The 20,178-nt window shown below is 44.5% G+C and overlaps 2 protein-coding genes across 2 annotated transcripts; one reads left to right on the forward strand and one right to left on the reverse strand.

Moving 5' to 3' along the window:
• Positions 1-548: 548 nt before the first annotated feature.
• T265_06638 (hypothetical protein) lies at positions 549-8,203 on the reverse strand (the record flags this gene model as incomplete). Its single annotated transcript, XM_009171951.1, has 5 exons — positions 549-807; positions 842-1,053; positions 5,960-6,037; positions 6,061-6,270; positions 8,141-8,203. 5 exons carry the CDS (start codon positions 8,201-8,203, stop codon positions 549-551), a joined length of 822 nt encoding a protein of 273 aa, XP_009170215.1.
• On the forward strand, positions 3,235-5,947 carry T265_06637 (hypothetical protein; the record flags this gene model as incomplete). Its single annotated transcript, XM_009171950.1, has 2 exons — positions 3,235-3,349; positions 5,219-5,947. 2 exons carry the CDS (start codon positions 3,235-3,237, stop codon positions 5,764-5,766), a joined length of 663 nt encoding a protein of 220 aa, XP_009170214.1.
• Positions 8,204-20,178: the final 11,975 nt, after the last annotated feature.

Raw genomic sequence — 20,178 nt, forward strand, 5'->3', positions numbered from 1 at the left:
GCGCACTTGTTGTTCAGTGAGTATAGCTACCAAAGTATCGTCCGCCAATGATTTTCTGTGGTGGGGTAGGTAGATGAGCCTTGGGGGCGGGAGCTGATAAATTGGTGCCTAAATGCATGACTGACAGTGAACTTTTAAGTGGGAGGTTCAGAAGAGAGCTATGTATTGAAGGCAATAGCTTGAATGCACAAGCGCCATTGAGGGCGCGACTGGGCCATGTCTGACAATGTGTCTAAAAATTGACGTGTCCCGTCTCGGAGTCCCCATCCAGGAAGACAGCAATGACCAGCGCAGCTGGGTTTACTGGTAGCGACTTTCATACTCCGCCGTCCTCAGCATGCATTGTCCAGCTTTCCGACCTATATAGTAATACAGAGCGCACCGCAGCATTGTAAACTCGATCCTTGTCGAATAAGCCAACTTTACGCGTACACTGCGAATGACACAGGTTTACAAAAGCTGCTCTGGCCTTCCCAATGCGGATGGAAATATCATCTTTCTCAGCACCACCGGATTAATGCAGCTACCTAGGTCGATAAACTTGTCTACTACCACAACCGGCTCATCCGCAAGCATAAGCTTAGGGTTGGAGCCCACCCGACTTTGCAGTGGCAGTTAACACTTTGCATGTGTGAAGCGCATGCCACACCGTAAATCAGGATTGTTTGATATTTTGATATTGCCACGGCGTCAGATCCAAGAAGAGTTCTGTCGTCGGCGTACTCGATATCTGTGAGCGATCGCCTCGGTGGCATTTCGATCCCACAGTTATTGGAGCCTGATAGTGAGTCTTCCTTAGTCGTATCACTGACGAATTTGAAGAGGAAAGGTGAAAAAGGACAGCCCTGCCTGACACCATTTGATGTGGTGTGTGAAGTGAGGCGAGAGCTTCCTGTAAACCTCCACTCGGCCGCGGGATTTGGTGTACAACGTCTTGAGGAGGGTCAAGGATTTATGGAGGACATCTTTGCTCCATAGAGACTGGCATAGTTCCTGACGGTTCACAGAGTGAAAGGCAACCTTAGAGTCAAGGAACACAGTCATTGTTGGTTGCTGCAAGCAGTGTGGCAACCGCAAACTGAAGCACCCGCCGGTTATTGTGAGTCAGTGGTTGTTGTTTGGACCACAGAGATTACTTCTGTGCATTACTTCTGTGCCGTAAATATAGATCAGTGTGAATACCAAGTACGTTTTACTTGAGAGCAGAGTGTTCTTGTTTCAACAATATTCACTCGCCACTCCTGCTAAAAGGCGAATACTCAACCTCCGCATCATTGAATGATGTGCAATAATGGTGGTTTCTGATGCACACAAAAGGGCGGTTTTAAAACATAAATTAACTTTGCATGCCTCGGCAGTTTTTTTCGCGTAAACTTGAAAGTTCTTCTTAAATATGAATTTCTCAGCTCTCTTCATCATGTAACTTTCAAACAGGATAAGATTTCGTGCTCTGATCAGCTTGGCTATGAAGTGTACTGTACTACCGTATTTGACTCATTCTACTTAATGGATGAAGTGCAATTTTTCAGCAGAAGAATAACTGAAAATGGACCCTGATTTGTGAGAAAAACATCTGGTCTGACCACTTTTATGGGCTCTGACCAGGTAATCAGTATAGGTTGAGGTTACTGCTTAGAGTTACACAGCATCGCCTTATGGTCGACCATACCATGTATGACTTGTGACCGGCTTGTCACCAACACTAATCCTGCGGTAAGATCATGTGGCCAGAATATCACTCAGAGAGTGTAATCAAACAAAGATTCATTAACGTGCCAAGATGATGCATTTATGGTGGTTTGTACTTCATCCTGACAGTAAACCCACTTACGTAGGCACCCACCCACAGCCACGTATTTGTTCGCATTTACTCGATTTCGGACAGATGAGATGCTAGGAACAACGCCTGTCTACCGTAGACTTTGACCTCAACCTCTGCTAAGAGAACGCACTCTCTCAGGCGGAAGTCATTGTTCCTTCCTGTGCACATAGACGGTATTGACTTCTCTTGTGAGATAGTCTTAATAGGGAACTTGGTGGTACTAGATAGCCTGCTAGCATGTAGAATATTCAGCGAACGCGTATGACACCAGGTGAGTGCTGGCGGTTGTGGATGCACTCGCACCATCTAAGGAGTGGTTTCTTTTTTATCTCCCTGTTTATTTCATTCATACACAGCGAAAGAATTAGAAACGATTTTATCCTTTAGAAACATCATAAACGAGAGATTCATTGGGGTTCCAGGTGATTCTCTCGCAAAACCGAATTTGTTTGCAAATGTGTGTATGCTTTTTTTTCGTTTTGACAAAATGCTCGATTGAACTTCAGAGAATCTGGTAACGAACGCGTCTGCAAAACGGTGCCTGCGTAAATGGTTTTGATATCAGGATAAAATACACACGGTGGAGAGAAAACACCCACCAAAAATGGACCATCCTGACACGCTAATGAGGCTATGGTGTGATAAAGGAACCTTAGAGCAGGGAAACAGTCATCACGGAAGACGATTATTCCGAGGGTGGGTTGCGCAATCAGCCTGCCTGAATAAACCCACAAAGATGTATGCTATCCAGTATTTGAATAACGCTTATAAGGCTGAATCCGAATTTCCGTTTCCCATTTCTGCTTACAGATGACATAACTGGGTGTGGTGCTGTCCATTGTGGTTGCCGCACATAGACAACGATACGATCTGGACACGAATCTGCCTAGTCAGTTCCTATAATTAAATCAGAATTCAAACAGAATGCCTAGTTTTCACTCGAAAAAATCAGCCGTTTCATGGGAACACATTTAGAGTATTTCTCTAAGCAACAACTGTCTACTGTGCTTATACGGGTGAAATCGAATTCATTTTAAATTTCATTGCGTGTGCTGAGTGTTATTTGTGTTAACTTTTATGTAGAAATATATATATATATATACACTGATAACACAGAACTCGAAAGAGAAAGACCGCATCAGGATGGCGCACTATACACATAACTTTTATTACCTATGAAAAATTTATAGTTGCGAAGGCTTGGCGCATTTGTAGGCATACATGATACTGGAGATATCCCTCTCTAGAGTGTCGTCACGAGACCGCATCAGGATGGCGCACTATACACATAACTGTTATTACCTATGAAAAATTTATAGTTGCGAAGGCTTGGCGCATTTGTAGGCATACATGATACTGGAGATATCCCTCTCTAGAGTTGTCGTCACGAGGTCTGTTCACCTTCCAGGGAGATGACGTTTGCCTGGTTTCATAAGAATGGTAACGCTTACCGACCTTCGAACCATAAATCGTCTTCAGAAGCGACCATTCTTGATCTGCTTATAGTGGAGTCTGTAAATGGTCATCGTAAGTTAGTAGAACAAGGTACTCGTCTGTCCTCGGGTTTATCAGATCAAGTGGTGGTATTACTCACTCCTCGTACGATCCCGGTAGATTGTTTTTTTAAGTCCCGTGTAGGCGTCTTGTGGACGTCTTGCCGGAAAACGCCACGTTACCACTCGGTTTTAGCTCTTGACCCGAATCGTGAGACAGATTCAGTTGACCTAAGCAAAAGGTTAATTTAATTTTCTGCACCCATATTCCCTAGGTGTAGCTGGTGCATCACTGATTCGATTTTTTTCATGAACGTTAGCTGTGTAGAGCTTTCTGTACTACACTTTCTGCGTTGTACCTGGCCTGTCATGATGTCTGTGAGAAACATCTCACTCGCCCCTGTGTTGCAGATGTAATTTTGACATTTCTCGGTTCACCTCTTGTTGTCCTAGTTGATTGGGTGGCTTGGCGGTCAGTGTTCGCAGGTTTGACCCAGTACCTGTTCTCATTCGACTTTCGCTTCATTATTTCCGTCATCCTACTACTAATACACCGAATGAGATGTGTTCCCATTCACATGCATCATGTTATTAACGTCCGTCTTAGAAATTCCGAAAGGTTTAACACTTGGGACGCAACAGGTACTGCACTGTCAGACATGCCGACCTCTTTGTTACATCTGATTTGTACGCCGCATGTTGCAGTTCCTCACAGTTTCACTAGATAGCATCATAGCCACCTGTAACCTTGAGCTTTACGCTTGTTCGTACCCACTTCTCCATCCTCAAGCTCTCGTAGTAACCGGACCGTAATCGGTCCGGCCTATCTTTTGTCAGCCTTCTAACTGATTCCACGTCTTGGTCTTTTCACTTTTTCAGCTCAGTGCATCGGTCTTGCTAACTGGCGGTTTTTCTTGTCCCTGCTTTTCTACGGCGCCTTGGGAACTTCATTGGCCAGCTATCTCAATTTTCGTTTTCTACTGGGTGACTACTTTCTGCCCGCAGATTGGTCCGCTTTATATCGCGTCTTTTGTATCCTCGCACCCCCTGGTCTTCTGTGGACGATTGGTCTGGCCACACTGTTTCAGAACTCAGTTTTCTTGCTCCCTTCTTCATGCTCACTTCTCCTCGTACGATCCCGGTAGATTGTTTTTTTAAGTCCCGTGTAGGCGTCTTGTGGACGTCTTGCCGGAAAACGCCACGTTACCACTCGGTTTTAGCTCTTGACCCGAATCGTGAGACAGATTCAGTTGACCTAAGCAAAAGGTTAATTTAATTTTCTGCACCCATATTCCCTAGGTGTAGCTGGTGCATCACTGATTCGATTTTTTTCATGAACGTTAGCTGTGTAGAGCTTTCTGTACTACACTTTCTGCGTTGTACCTGGCCTGTCATGATGTCTGTGCGAAACATCTCACTCGCCCCTGTGTTGCAGATGTAATTTTGACATTTCTCGGTTCACCTCTTGTTGTCCTAGTTGATTGGGTGGCTTGGCGGTCAGTGTTCGCAGGTTTGACCCAGTACCTGTTCTCATTCGACTTTCGCTTCATTATTTCCGTCATCCTACTACTAATACACCGAATGAGATGTGTTCCCATTCACATGCATCATGTTATTAACGTCCGTCTTAGAAACTCCGAAAGGTTTAACACTTGGGACGCAACAGGTACTGCACTGTCAGACATGCCGACCTCTTTGTTACATCTGATTTGTACGCCGCATGTTGCTGTTCCTCACAGTTTCACTAGATAGCATCATAGCCACCTGTAACCTTGAGCTTTACGCTTGTTCGTACTCACTTCTCCATCCTCAAGCTCTCGTAGTAACCGGACCGTAATCGGTCCGGCCTATCTTTTGTCAGCCTTCTAACTGATTCCACGTCTTGGTCTTTTCACTTTTTCAGCTCAGTGCATCGGTCTTGCTAACTGGCGGTTTTTCTTGTCCCTGCTTTTCTACGGCGCCTTGGGAACTTCATTGGCCAGCTATCTCAATTTTCGTTTTCTACTGGGTGACTACTTTCTGCCCGCAGATTGGTCCGCTTTATATCGCGTCTTTTGTATCCTCGCACCCCCTGGTCTTCTGTGGACGATTGGTCTGGCCACACTGTTTCAGACCGCAGTTTTCTTGCTCACTTCTTCATGCTCACTTCTCGCCTGCCTCCTGTCTGGATCTTTCGTCTATTGTATCAACCTCATGCTGCACAATCAGACAATGTCCGATCGAACTGCGCGGAGTAAAGCATTGGCTGTGGACCCCGATCAGCGCACCGCCGAGACACAAGCTGCTCTGGTGAACACAACTCCTGAATTATACGATATTGGACCGCGCGAGAACGTGAAGCAATTTCTTGGCATCTACTGGCCACTGGCCCTCTTCTTCCCGTTTTGTAACTCTCCGCTGACAGTCGATGGGTTATCATTTCCCCGCTCAGACCAGACAAAGTTCCGATGAGAAGGGACCAGGGACTTCCTTGTCTCCCATAGGCTTACCACAGAAACGAAACCCCCATAATTTCCGTGCAGCATATCATCTGTTTTACTTTCCTTTGGCCTTTGTCTCCAGTTTGCATGGTTTGGCCACTATTTCTTATGGTACATTATCATCATTATCGTTGTCAGCTGTAAGAACCGCTTGCTTGTCATACGGTGGTTCTGGCTGCCACACTCCCGTTCACCATTGATTTGGGGAGGCGGGGTAGATAGCTGCGTATTGGAGGCGGGAGCTGATAAATTGGTGCATAAATACAGCACTGTTGAGCGGTGGAATTGGGAAGGGAGCTATGCATTGAAGGTAATAGTTTGGATGCACAAGAGCCATTGAGGGCACAACTGAGCCATATGTGACAGCGTCTCTGACTATTGATGTGGCCCGTCTCAGCGCACGTGACGTTTTAAAACCATGAGAGATTAGACCACCAACGTGGTGACTCCTTCCTTTCCTCGGTTGTGATCCATACTGTACCAAATCTCCGTTTGATATCCTTCACGTAGCAGGGGTTCTAGGACTACGCTGTGTTTCTCTACCCGGATTGACCATTACAAGATGAAAAGGTTTACAACTCGCCAAATGGTTACAGGACAAGATGCGTATCACTCGCATATCCATTTCCAATTCACGAGGACCACCCGATTAACCAGTTGATCAAATAGTGGATAGGTATGTCCAGTCTCATGTAAAAGGAACAAACACAGTTACTATTCCTCATATCACATGCATGTTTACTAGTCAGGGGTGCGAATGTTTGAAACAACAATAGCACTTCAAACCCCCTGAAGATATCCAGGACCAATGTGTGGCCTCGCCTTAGTGTTTTATATAAACGGCGGATAAGAAACCCAACATAAGTAGCAAAGTGAAAACTCTTTTGGGGGGCGGTAAGCTGCTCTCGGATTCAATCGTGTAAACGTACTTTCAAGGACACTGTCGACCGATCCACAATGCCCCGGCCAAGCGCGTTCGTATCGGTTTTTGGTTTTCAATCGATCAATCGTAGTGAATCGGATATGAACGAAAGATTCAGTTGAGTCTCTCGTGAAAACCAAATTGATTTGCAAATGAGTGTATTTGTAGAAATCAGTTCAATTTGGGTTCAAGTAGAACATGAGGTTGACGGAAGCTCGGGGACTGCGCCTACCTGATCAGCCACAAGAAGGGCGAAACCTATGTCCAAGAGGTTTTAGCAACCTTATGTGTAGGTCTCTTTATGAATACAGTCACCATTACGTATCACTGACACGCTATTATCTACCCGCTCGCTGTTCAACATAAAACTTGAAACTTGGAGTCTGGATCATCCGAATCAGGGTTTGGAAGACATTCTTTCTGAGTGTGCTATGCTTCTGATCGGACTTGCATTCCAACAGCCAATGGCTCTGATGTAAATGTATCCGGAAGCTGGGTGTTTGAACCCAAGTCTGGGACACCTTTAGGTAATATCTACCATGCTGTAACGCAGCGCAAAGGTAAAAATGTTTGTGTCCAGACAAGCATCTTCACCACCGTTTCGCAGCTGGACAATCTTGAATCTGTTGTAAACACTTATAAGTCATCAGCGAATATACACTCATTTGCAAACTAATTTGGTTTCTAGGTATATTCGCTGATTTCGTGCAATTTGGTTTCAAGTAGAAAATAGGGTTCACGGAAACCCGGGGACTGCCCCTACCTGATGAGCCCAAAGTAGAAGGGCGAAACCGGTCGTGGGCTGTCGACGGATCTTCAGCAACCTTATGAGTAGTACATTACAAAGATACAAGTAATCTTTACACAGTTCTGAAAATTATAACTTGCGGTTCAAGAAGTGCCTTGCCACTGACATCCACCTGCAAAATGCTGGCTGCTTGTCACCGGATTGTGTATACCCCCTCCGCTATGTCAGTCTCCAAGAATCTACCACTAAAAGCAATCAGTCTGTTTGGTGGCTTCACTAGGTGATCCGTCCTGAGACCATCTGACCCTTTAACAACCCCCTCATAGCTAGGATAAGTGCAGTGCAAATTTGACGCCTAACGCAAGTTACGGATTTTCTTAGATAAGAACTGCTCCTCCACAAGTTCTTTTTTATGGGGATTATTGTGCGCTCCTCTCGGGTGAACCAGTCACCTGCCATAAGTGCACTACCGGCTGCATAATGCACTTATGCATACCAATCTGGTTTCGATGGGGGACTTACACTTGGCATCCGGTTTTGCCCTTCTTTGGGCTCAAGAGCTGGGTGCAGTCCTTCGAGTTTCCGTCAAGCATATATCCTACTTGGGCCCAAGTTGTATGAAATTAGCTGAAGGCACTCATTAGTATACGAATTTGTCTTTGATAGGTGACTCACCTGAAACCCTGCTGGGTCTCTCTTTTGTGATGTTCTTAAGCACACTATCAACGAGTGATTCATCTGGATTTCAGATGAGTCTCATCAAAAACAAATTGGCATGAAAATGAGTGTATAAGTCAAAGTTTGTGCAATTTGGGTTCAAGTAGAACATAAATTTGACAGCAACTGGGAGGCTGTGCCTATCTCATGAGCCCCAAGAACGGCGAAACCGGCCGTGGGCTGTCGAAGAGTTTTCAACAACCTTATAAGTAGTATATTACGTCTATACCAACTATTACCATCTGGTCAACTTGACTAGATTGGTTATACCTCCGGGACACCGGACCATATCTATGTGAAAAGCTGATTCTGAAAGCAAATGAAGAGAGCGAAAGAGCGTCTGCATTGGGTTGTCGAACTTCTCCGGTTACTAATTAAAATATGAGCTTGTGAAACGGCGCACCTAACGATAAAATGGACTTTTTTGAGCGCGTTGTTTGGACGACTGAGAAACGTCATTATCATGTGAGTTGGCAGCGCTATTTTTCACCAGCATATATCATCGGAACCAGCCACTCGGCTCCTAAAAGGAAAAAGTCTTGGGGAAGCAAACGGCCGCAACTCGGTTATGTTCCACGTGAGCATTCTGATTCAATCAAGCTTATCACAAAAGAACATTGAAACATTAAGCACACTTTCACTAGGCCAATTTTACCAACCTAGCTAAAAATGCCACCATTGGTTTGAAGCACCGAACGCATGCTTAGTCATGTTGGCTAAAACGAAACTTTAAACCATACAACAGTTTCTGGGGCAGTCCATTTGAGCTCTCTGGTAAAGGCAGGACATTAGTAGTGCAAAGTGACGAGACACTACAGATTGCCATTAGTAAATCTGACACACTGAATTGCCAAATCAGCATTTCGGGGCGAGATGGTTAGAGCGTGAATTTACTGGCCGGAAGGTCCGTGTTTCGAACCCGACCTCTGCTTCTCAACTTCCCCTGTCTAGGCTTGAACAACCTGGTGGTATCCCAGCCCTCGTGCCTCCTTCGGGTGTCACGGCAGTTAGGCACAGAAAAGGTGCTACAGCTGAACGCTGAAGTCAGTATCTGGGGGCTGTTTGAAGCTGCAAATTCCGCAGATAGAATTTTTGTGGGAAGAAAAAATGTTCTATTGTACCACACCAATTTTTATGATGGCCTTCTCCAATTTTCTCTGTGTAGCACGTAGACCTTGAGGAATAGATCCGAGCAAGACTGGCACTGGTGAAGTAGTTCTCTGAAGCAAGGTTGTGGAATTCGTCAGAAAGTTCAATCATACACCTTGGTACGGCGTGTTCTTACAAAGTACAACATCCACATTCTTTTTTTCCGTAGCATTGGTGTATGGAGACATTCAGAATATGCATTGTGTGTGGTCCAGATCCGGAACACGACTAGCACTTTAAATGCATCCAGTGGAGCGTGCATTCTGTTGACATGATACTTTAAGCGAGAAAGAATTCGAAGACCGTTCTTTCCGGATGTCCTACCTGTTGTTGTGTTTTGGTTTTGCTTCACCCTAACGCATCCGCTCACCAATGAGATTCCCTAGAGAATTGTGTTGTTTTGAGAACTTCCCGATGTTAAGTCAAGACACGTGTGAATCCGCTGAAGGAACTCGGAATTTCGGTTCTTCCAGATCAGTCCAGGTCCTAGACATCTCACGGTGGTCTGTGTGCACCTTTGAACTGAGAGTATTTGTTCAGGAATTTTTTGTTGTCGGTGACCCATCGTGGTTGTCTGAATGAGCGACCCAGCCTTCGGGGTGATTGACACGCTCGCCTCAGCAGAGGGACAGGCTAAACTTACAGCGGCTAGCTGCGTAAGGGCCGTTCTGTGAACAAAAAGGCTTCAATCAGATCTTGATAAATCAATCATTCTCAGTTGGTTTGGTGATCCTCATAGAATGTTCACCAGAGCACAGTCAGGAATTACATGATACAACGGCGAAACTGGTTCGAACAGAACAATAACCATGTATATATTTGTAATATACTACTCATGAGGTTGCTGAAAATCCGCCGACAGCCCACGACCGGTTTTGCCCTTCTACTTTGGGCTCATCAGGTAGGCGCAGTCCCCAGGTTTCCGTCAACCTTATGTTCTACGGTGAAGGAAAAACAGAACACGTCAGGCTAGTTACGGTAGCTACATTGCCAAGACGTGGCTAACCCGAGCGCCACAATTTCTGCGATTATGCACAAACTGACAGGATACTTCTCTAACAAATTCTAGGTAGAGTGGGGTGATCAAACATCATCATCATCACTGACAGTAACATCATATCAGAAAAACCATGCCAACTTATCTGAATAAATCCTTCTACTGGAAAGAAGATATGAACTAGGAGAGGAAGAGGGACTTCGGTATAGCCTACAACGAACATCTGGGGTGCCTACAACTCCAGCACTCACTTAGACGATCCAACTAGAAGCTGACGGTATGAACGTCAATGACATCAGTTAGACGACATGTCGTTCATCGTCTCCAGTCAAGTTCGCGGAGGGTCACTATCAGGAAGGTCAGATTCCTGAAATCAACTTCTGAACACCCGGAACCTACTGCTACACCAAAAGCTCAACTGGAAAGCCGGCAAGCATCCAGGCCAGTCAATCATTTGATCAATTCAGTGTGATGAGTGTTCTCTGCGCCACAGAAGCACGACCGAATGTGACCAGCATTCAAGCTTTTCACAGAGGCACGATCGATGTTGATAGGTGATCACTAAAGCCTATCAGACAGCCTGGATCAATGTCAGAAAGTCCCCTTTGAATAGCGTGGGGCCGTTGTAACTTTTGCTCTCTCACTCACTCGCTTGTTCTGTGAGTCTTTTCTCTCCGACAATCGGCACTGGAGCGGGTCAGCAGCAGATACCTCAGATTGACGAAACAGGAGATATAACAGTCACGCGGACCCCGTGACGAACAGACACAAACGGCACCGACGACTTTCGCAACGTCGTTCACTCCCTTCTCTCACGTCCAATTCTGTCTGCCTCTAGGTTTCGCCACTCCGACTTATGCACGGAAACAGCGGTCGTCTCGACGAGCGCAACTTAGCTCGGTAACACGTAACCAGAGACCCAATCAACTTAGGTTGTGGTGCATTCGTTGAGCAACATATCATCTGGCTCATCAAAACCCATTTCCTGATCTGATTGTAAATTCGTTGGTCCCAGTCAACCCGAGCTATAGCTCTGAGACATCAGAAATCGGAGATGCGAGGACGTCTCAGATTCTCTAACAGAAATGAACAGGCCTCACATTGGTCTGATGTGCACGTTCTTTGAGGCCCTATGATGCGTTTTTTTCGATACCACAGGTGGCGCAAATTAAGACGAGTACTTCAGGCGTTCACTCTGTTTGTCCCACCACCGTCAGACCTAATCACACCTCCGAGATAACTGGGACGTTGCGCAACTTCCAATGTCGCTCTTGGAATTCATAGAGGCATATTCAAAGACTGTACGTCTCACAGAATTACTTTGCAATTTATGGGTTCCAAGCAGTTGCCGAAGGACTCGATGAGCCTGGTCGGTTTAACCTCCATTACTTACCCTTTTAGTTCTTCTTTAAAAATGACAACCGTGATGTCTGCAAGGTCTGGGTCGACAGTGTGCTCAGTCGGAAAGATCTGACTTTACCATGTTCGCCCCATTAGCTCATTCGTGACGAATTTAAACGAGATTCGAGAGCATGTATATTCTGTTCGGATACCGTTAATTGTAGGAAAGCCTTTGGATAGCTTCCCACTTACCCTCACATCCATAAGTGTGTGAATACAAACAGCACATTATATTGGCGAACTTCCGATACCTACTGCGTTGCTCAAGCATGTTGAGAAGAGCCAACTGGTCAACAGAGTCGAACGCACTCTTGATGTCAAGGAATACAAAATTATAGAACGTCTATTTGAATGCTTTTCTTCTTGCACTTGACGGAGTGTGACACGACACAATTTGTTGTGAATTGCTGAACGGTCGTGCAATTCTGCATAGGTCTCTTGGCTTCCTGCTCCCCCCACTAAGACTTCAAACATTTGCGGTACAACCAAAGCCTGAAGATGCAGACTCCTTTCTACAGACGTAATACACTACTTATAAATTTGCTGAAATAAATAAAAAAACACAACGTGGATCAGAGATACCGTTAATTGTAGGAAAGCCTTTGGATAGCTTCCCACTTACCCTCACATCCATAAGTGTGTGAATACAAACAGCACATTATATTGGCGAACTTCCGATACCTACTGCGTTGCTCAAGCATGTTGAGAAGAGCCAACTGGTCAACAGAGTCGAACGCACTCTTGATGTCAAGGAATACAAAATTATAGAACGTCTATTTGAATGCTTTTCTTCTTGCACTTGACGGAGTGTGACACGACACAATTTGTTGTGAATTGCTGAACGGTCGTGCAATTCTGCATAGGTCTCTTGGCTTCCTGCTCCCCCCACTAAGACTTCAAACATTTGCGGTACAACCAAAGCCTGAAGATGCAGACTCCTTTCTACAGACGTAATACACTACTTATAAATTTGCTGAAATAAATAAAAAAACACAACAAACGTGGATCAGAGCATAAAAGCCTGTAATGTACACAGAAAATATTGGTTCGGGCCTTGAGTACTGACTACACTACAGATTTTATTGTAAGACGTAGTGTCCAAAGTTCAGTCATGTACGTTTTCTATGCACTATGTAGTCACATATTTCCACCACAGGATTTACAACACGTAGATTTTTCATTTTTTTATATCCCAAGCTGATTCGGCATTCGACAGCATCCGATCTCCTTTGATCAACCTAGTCATATAGAGTTGTGTTCCTGACCCAACCATCCAAGTCCATCGTACGAATGTTGAACGGTTTTTCGTTCGAAGCCCACACAATTTCCGCCACAGACAAAAATCAAATCAAGAGTGTATTGCCATTTCCCGGAGGACATCACACTTCATTCACCGATTTGCGTCACATCTTGGAGGGACCGATTTGCAGTGGACTCTTACGTACACCAAGAGGGCTGATGGATCTTCTTTAGTAATCGGCTTACATCTGCACAGCTACTTAGCTATTGCCCCTCGAAAGTTTGTGGCTCTCTGGTTCGTTTCGCAACTCTGTTATGCTGAATTGTGCAGTTTCCGATGGGTATCAAGCACGGAAAGGTGTTATTTGATATTTCATATTGATCGGTACTCAGTTCCTCAACAAATGTTAACGTTTGTTTTCTGACAATCGAAAGGGATATTTGCTGACTTTTGCATTTCATTGTTACCCCGGGATCTAGACTCTCGATCTGTGAACTAGTAAGTTTTAGGTGTCTAGCGGCCCGAGAATTATCGGTCCATATACTTCTTACCTAGTCACATTAGATCGTGTTTTTCATGTGAGTTTTCTTGTCTACTTTCTCTGAACTCGTCTCCATTGTGGCTCCAAGTGTTTGTCGCCTGTCACTCTCTATTCACATTCAGTCCACGCTTGAGAGCAAAATCGATCCAGTTCAGCCATGTGCAACCATTTGTTTTGCTTTAGTTTGTCAGCTAGTTAGTCTTTTTTGGATATCGCGATAGAGCTTATCTTGTTTAGTTCGCATCGAACCATGCAGTTTACTGTACGATTGTGATTGCTCCGGACCCATGCTTCCGAATATGTCGGATCTCAAAATGTCATCTGTCCGAACTGAAACAGTCAATGGTATGTTGTGTCTTGATTTACAGGATTCCTCTTACACCCAACTTCAGCCAGACCCCATTGCCTGCGTCTTCGTCCTCAGCACCGTCGATTTCTGTTGTTCCTTTACGTCCTGTTTCTACTTTGTATGCAATTGTTCTTGATTCTGCCTTCCTTGTACGCGGAACACTGGACCGAAGGTGTCACTATTATTGTTGCTGGTTTCTGGATAGTTAGTTGTGCTTTCTTCAGTGCTGTACGACTCGTTCTAACAAATCCCACATTCAAGGATCTCATGCATTACTCCAACCCAGGAAAGGACTGGACTTACTGTACCTATTGTCGGAAGTCCCGTCCACCTCGAGCACACCACTGTCAGATATGTGAGGCATGTGTGATCAGACGTGATCATCATTGCCTGTTCCTTGGTAAGTTTGGGAGGACCTAAACTTAGGCGGCTTTCGCTTATTGTTTACCAGTTCCGGTTTCCGTTGAGAACAACGAAAGTAACTGAAAGTAACCTGTGCGATGCTTTTATGAGAAACACTACAGGTGGGAATATTGTCTTTTGAAACAATGAATAGCGAAGTATTTTTCTGAGTGAGGAAACGAAAGGTATGTTTTCCAGAAATACACACATTGTCAAATCAATTTGTTTTCACGAGNAAATGAATCTCTCGTTTATGACATTATATAACTGCTTCGAGTGGACCATAAGGTTGACTGTAATTCGGGGACTGCGCCTACTTGATGAGCCCCAAGAAGAGCGAAACCGGTCGTGGGCTACCGAAGAGTTTTCAGCAACCCTTTAAGTAGTTTTCTTTATGAAAATATACTGCGATATCGCGAATATCGTGCCAACTGAAACATGAGGCGGCCTGTGTGCAGCACATTAAGTTGTAGAATATCATAAATGAGAGATTCAGGTGAGCCTCTCGTGAGAACCAAATTGATTTGCAAATGAGTGTATTTCTCGAAAACAGTGCAATTTGGATTCAAGCAGAACATAAGGTTGGCGGAAACTCGGGGACCGCACCTACCTGATGAGCCCCAAGAATGGCGAAACTGGTCTTGAACTGTCAAAGAGTTTTCAGAAGCCTTGTGAGTAGTTTCCTTTATGTTTTCCAGCGTCCTGGTGGACATTTTCGACTTTAAACTCTTCCCTCACGCTTCATATCCATGCGAGAAATGGAACTACCTGAATGAAAGATGGGTTCGAAGCAGTCACCGTCTCCCCAACTACACTTGTCTTGTCATATCCATCCAGAAGATATCGGGGCTTGTGGAATTTTTAAGTCGAAACACAGCGTAGTGGAATGAAATTTTCTTTATCCAACGTTTCGGTTATCGTGGGCAAACTTTTTTCAGTCAACTGCTGGCTTAGGCAACCAAGACGTCGGACTACAAGATCTCATTTTACTAAACTTTTTTGACTCTAAAATTCCACCCTGAATACCGCATGGCGCTTTTAACGTTGTTTGATTCGAATTTGATGCGAGATTTCTATCCAATTTTCAAGACATTTTCTGCGAGAAGTGCCTAGTTTAAGTCACCGGAGCTGAAAAAATGACTTTAATTTGTCCGATTGAGAGTCTTTTATGCGTGTGACTATAGTCAGCTAACAAAAGATCGACTTCATAACTGTTCCCGTTATACAACTTGTATCTAACCTCAGAGGCGTGTTTTGCCGTTTGGTTTGGAACGCTATGAGCTTTCAAGTCACCAGCGTTGTCAAGTTTTATCGATTTCTATTCACGTGACATCAAAACAGTCTGTACTCACGTGTCACTGGAAGACGGTGATTTCTAGTCAGCAGCAAAGTGAAGGATTGTTTCTCAAATCATGAATTCTCCTAGATGTTAGCTTAAACGCGAATTGCTCTCGTGGTATAGCAAGTCATGTATGGCAGGTAAGGTGCTTTTATTCGAGAAGGAGGATATTTCGAGGAAGCATCTCCAGAAGTCCAAAACTTCTTACCCGACGAGAGTGCTTGTTTTTTGGAGTCGGGCAACTCTAAGTAGCCGAAAATCACTTCGACGAGGAAGATGTGTCGCGAACCTTCTACAGACCGTACGAAGGCATGCACTGATTGGTCAGAATATGAGCCAGTAGGGATTGAGTGTTTTAGCGCGGCGCTTCTCGCACTATCAGGGTGACTCTAGCTTGAAAAATTCCTGTAGGTACACTTGTTGTGATTTTACTGTCTCCGTAAAACACTATCCATAGAACATTATCTCAGGTTATCGGTGTGAATGCAACGGGGGAAATAAGAAGCAACATGGACTTTGTAGCGTCGTTAACAATGCACAGTAGCAGTAATGACCTTTCTGGTGCTTTCTCTGCCTCCACGATGCTGTTTGATTTGTGCCTGGTTTGTATGTACATTTGTTTGATCAAAACGTGTGCAGCACTCGTTTAGTATCATTTCAACGTTCAACGGTACCAAAAATGTCATAGGTGTGTCTTGCGTAGAAAAAAACATTCCTTATGTGGTTGTACTTGTTGGTTGAAGAACCAACCACTGACTAAAGGCCTCTTATAGGACAGTCATATTGTAGAAGGCTGAACGGAAGGCAGGTAAACAAAATATCCTCTAGGTTATGACTTCTTAGACCATGTGGGCAGAGATCCAGCCTGACGTCACGCCGTCGCCGGGTGGCAGACTTGGCTGTGCTTGTGGCGTTACATGTAGGGGACTGTAGATGACATGATCCGATCCGAGAACTTCAGTACCTAATCTTGTCCGGCTAGCCTGACCATACTCAGCTTCACTAGAGAATGCAGCAAGGGGTATAGGCACACTAGACTGATTCCGAAAGATAGATGGAGTTCAGTACTACGGGTGAATGTAGAGACACGCAAGAGTTACCTAAAATAGAATAAACAGTAAGAAATGCACGCGCACACGGAATATGGATTACCAGTTTCGATTCACGTTAGTTAGTTAGTTAGTTTAGCAGTTGCTTGTATTCACACAAAAGAACATCAAAGTGATGTGCACCAACTGACTCGGCATTATTAGTTTTTTTGGCGTATGGAGGTAAAAACCACTCTACACGAGTTCAAAGAAATTTACACAATATAAACACTCTTTAAACATCGTTTTTGGAAAAGTTTGGTAAAAATCGGTTGGAAACATTTCGCTTTTGACACAAAAGCTTCATCAGGCCAAGTGACTAGGTTACGAGGTTGGTCGAGATTTAAGGCGGAAGGAGAACCAATCAGCTAAGTCGAGCTAAATCTCTGTTAGGTGTCGACTGAGGAATTTCGTGTGTTAGGGTGGGTGACCAGGTGGTGGGCTGATGGGGAAACCCCCACGGAACTGGGTTCAGTCTTGAGTCCAGTTCTTCTGGTTCGGTTCACGTGATGATCCCCTTGAACGTCGTTTGCATTTTCCGTCCGTCTGTGTGAATGAAATAGGGCTACGGTAGTTGTGCAGTAAACAAAATCCCTCGGTCGACGCCTTACAGAAATTTAGCTTGACTTAGCGAGATGGTTCAAGTGGTTAGAGCGCGAAGTTACTGACCGGAGGGTACGTGGTTCGAACCCGACCTCTACCTCTCCAGGTTTGGGTAACCTGGCAGTATCCCAGCCCTCGTGTTTCCTTCGGGTACCATGGCAGCTAGGCACCGGGGGGGCTACGGCTGAATGATTTTTTTTAGCTAGTTAGTTCTCCTTCCGCCTTAAATCTCAACCAACCCCGTAACCTAGTCACTTGGCCTGACGAAGCTTTTGTTTCAAAAGCGAAGCGTTTCCTAGTAACAGATCTACCGATTGTTACCAAACTTTTCCGAAAACGATGACTACTCACTTGGTCAAACTCTTAAAAACGTGTTTGATGAAGGCAGATTTTAAACAGGTGGGCTCTGTCCTTCGGGACCCGCTCCTCTATCCGTGCCCCAAGATTTCTCGTGGTTTCACATGCGTATCTGGCTCCGTAAATATGATCGAACTGACAATTTGGATGCGGTTCGTAAGGCAACCGGGTTCTTTTTGGATGTGTTTGCAAAGTACTTAGTCCGTTGGAAGAGAAATAATTGTTACAGCTCGATCGTTGCTGCTAGACAACAAGCCATATCCGTTAAACGGTAACGGTTGTCAGTTGTAGCAATACGGAAAAAGATCTTTGTCGTTCGACGGGGTGACAGCTTTTAAAGTTCCGCCCAGGTGTTTTTTTTCTGAAGGAGCCAAGGAGAAGCGATCCGTCCTACTGCCCGGTTAGAGACATATCGTAAAAAGCTATCCCATTGTCGAGTAAAACCTCCAACCTGGTGGGACATGGACATAAACTTTAGAGAGGTCATCCAAAAGAAATCTTAAATACGGGTCATTTGACCATCAAAGGCACAAGTGATGTCTACCATTTCGGAGAAGCATTTTCGACTTGAGACGAAATTAGTACCTTGTTTATGGCTTTGATTTTCACCACGGAATCAGAAAAATTGAAAAATACCTTCGAGAGTGTAAATATCCAGACTGCGTCCCACTTCCTTACTTTTATTGAAAGGTCGTTGGATGTCTCCGCGTTGTGTAGGTCGAGCAGTTCAATTTATCGGAACCATAGCTAGAGGGATTATTTGTGCGTCAAAACTGTCAATTGGAAAAAATATACAGAGTGACATTCTTCGTGTATTACACTACTCATACAGTTGCTGAAAATCTTTCGACAGCCCACGACCGGTTTCGCCCTTCTTGGGGCTCATCAGGTAGGCGCGAGTTTCCGTCAACCCTATGACCTACTTGAACCCAAATTGCATAAAATTATCGAGATACACTCATCTGCAAACAAATTTGGTTTTTCGAGATACTCACCTGAAACCGAGTTTGATCTCTCCTTTATGATATTTTTTAAGCAACTGAATGTGTCGCACTAGGCCGCCTCATGTTTCCGTTGGTACGGTGTCGCGACACATGTACAGACGTAATGCACTACACATAAGGTTGCTGAAAATCCTTAGACATTTTGCATGAAGCCACCATGTGTCTTGTAGACTCATGTATTCAGCTACTAAGGGCCGCAAGCCGTCACTGTACTGTACGATGTGTAAAGTGGTGTTATACCTGAGTTGTTTTGAAGTGCCGAACAAATCTTATATAGTTTTATCTTCAACAGTGGGTTAAAAGTTATCGGACATCCGACCTGGCATTTATGAAAATATACTGCGATATCTCGAATATCGTGCCAACTGAAACATGAGTCGGCCTGTCTGCTGTACTTTCAGTTGTAGAATATCATAAACGAGAGATTCAGCTAAGTCTCTTGTGAAAATCAAATTGTTCTTTATCGTGTTTGGTGGCTTCCATATCCTGCCCCAGTTAAGAACTACACAACTTAACGATGCAACGTAAATCCGCACTACCGATTCAGCCGGAAAGTCAGGTGAATGTGTAAAAATAGATACTCCAACAGGCCAAGGAAGCCCAACTTAAAGCAGAAAAATTTCAACAAGACCTGGCCAAAGCCCCGAGCTCTGAGAAGGGTCAACACTGGAACTCCTAAACAGTGAACTTTTACCTCGAGAGAACCATGGCGATGGGATTTAAACTGCCAAATTCAACGGGTCTGGATGTACATAGTTCCAGATCTGCTGCGCCGTTAATCCAACTGTTCATCCCCGATATGTATTTATACGGCCTCTATGAATCTCAAATATGGTGAAGTCTACCTGACAGTGGTTCATCAAAAGTAGACAAAAATCAAGTGATTTCTTTCGTTTTTGCAAAACTGGAGTCAGTCTCGGTAGATGGAGCGGCTATGGGATATGACCTCTCCCTTTGGAATCCCTCTTGGAGATTCGTTCCCTTGCTCCAACCCAATTGATTAACACTGATTATCGTAATTTTTTTTTACCTAAAATTACCTGCTTATTCCTTGTCTACTCAATGTCTCATTGTTGTATGTTCAGCATGTCACATGCTTTTAGTTGTATCATTCCAAACGACTGAGCTTCCGACCCCCAAGGAACTTGCAAATCAATGAGAATGCCTTCTGTCGTTGAAGACGTTCGAGGACACATTGTTGACACATAAATGGCATCGATCTGTTAGCACTTGAAATGTTTTTCAAAAGCTGCCACTTCCGGCCAAAGTGGGAACAATCCATGTTTCCATGGTATCACATTGAGAGTGGTGTGATTCGAACCCGCGGTTTACTGGCAAGCAAACAAACTGTTTGGTTCAAACCTAGTTCCTAGGCTCAACTCACTAGAGTTAAGAGAGTACTGTTAATTTGAACATAGAGTTGGCAACGATTGGTCGGCCTTGGTTCTTTAAATAATGGCCGGTATACGCCTGGTACGACAGATCTACCCTAGATCCTGAGTTACCATGTAGGCATGTATGTATGT

The sequence above is a fragment of the Opisthorchis viverrini genome (genome assembly GCF_000715545.1).
Source record: "Opisthorchis viverrini unplaced genomic scaffold opera_v5_140, whole genome shotgun sequence".
NCBI lineage: Eukaryota > Metazoa > Platyhelminthes > Trematoda > Opisthorchiida > Opisthorchiidae > Opisthorchis > Opisthorchis viverrini.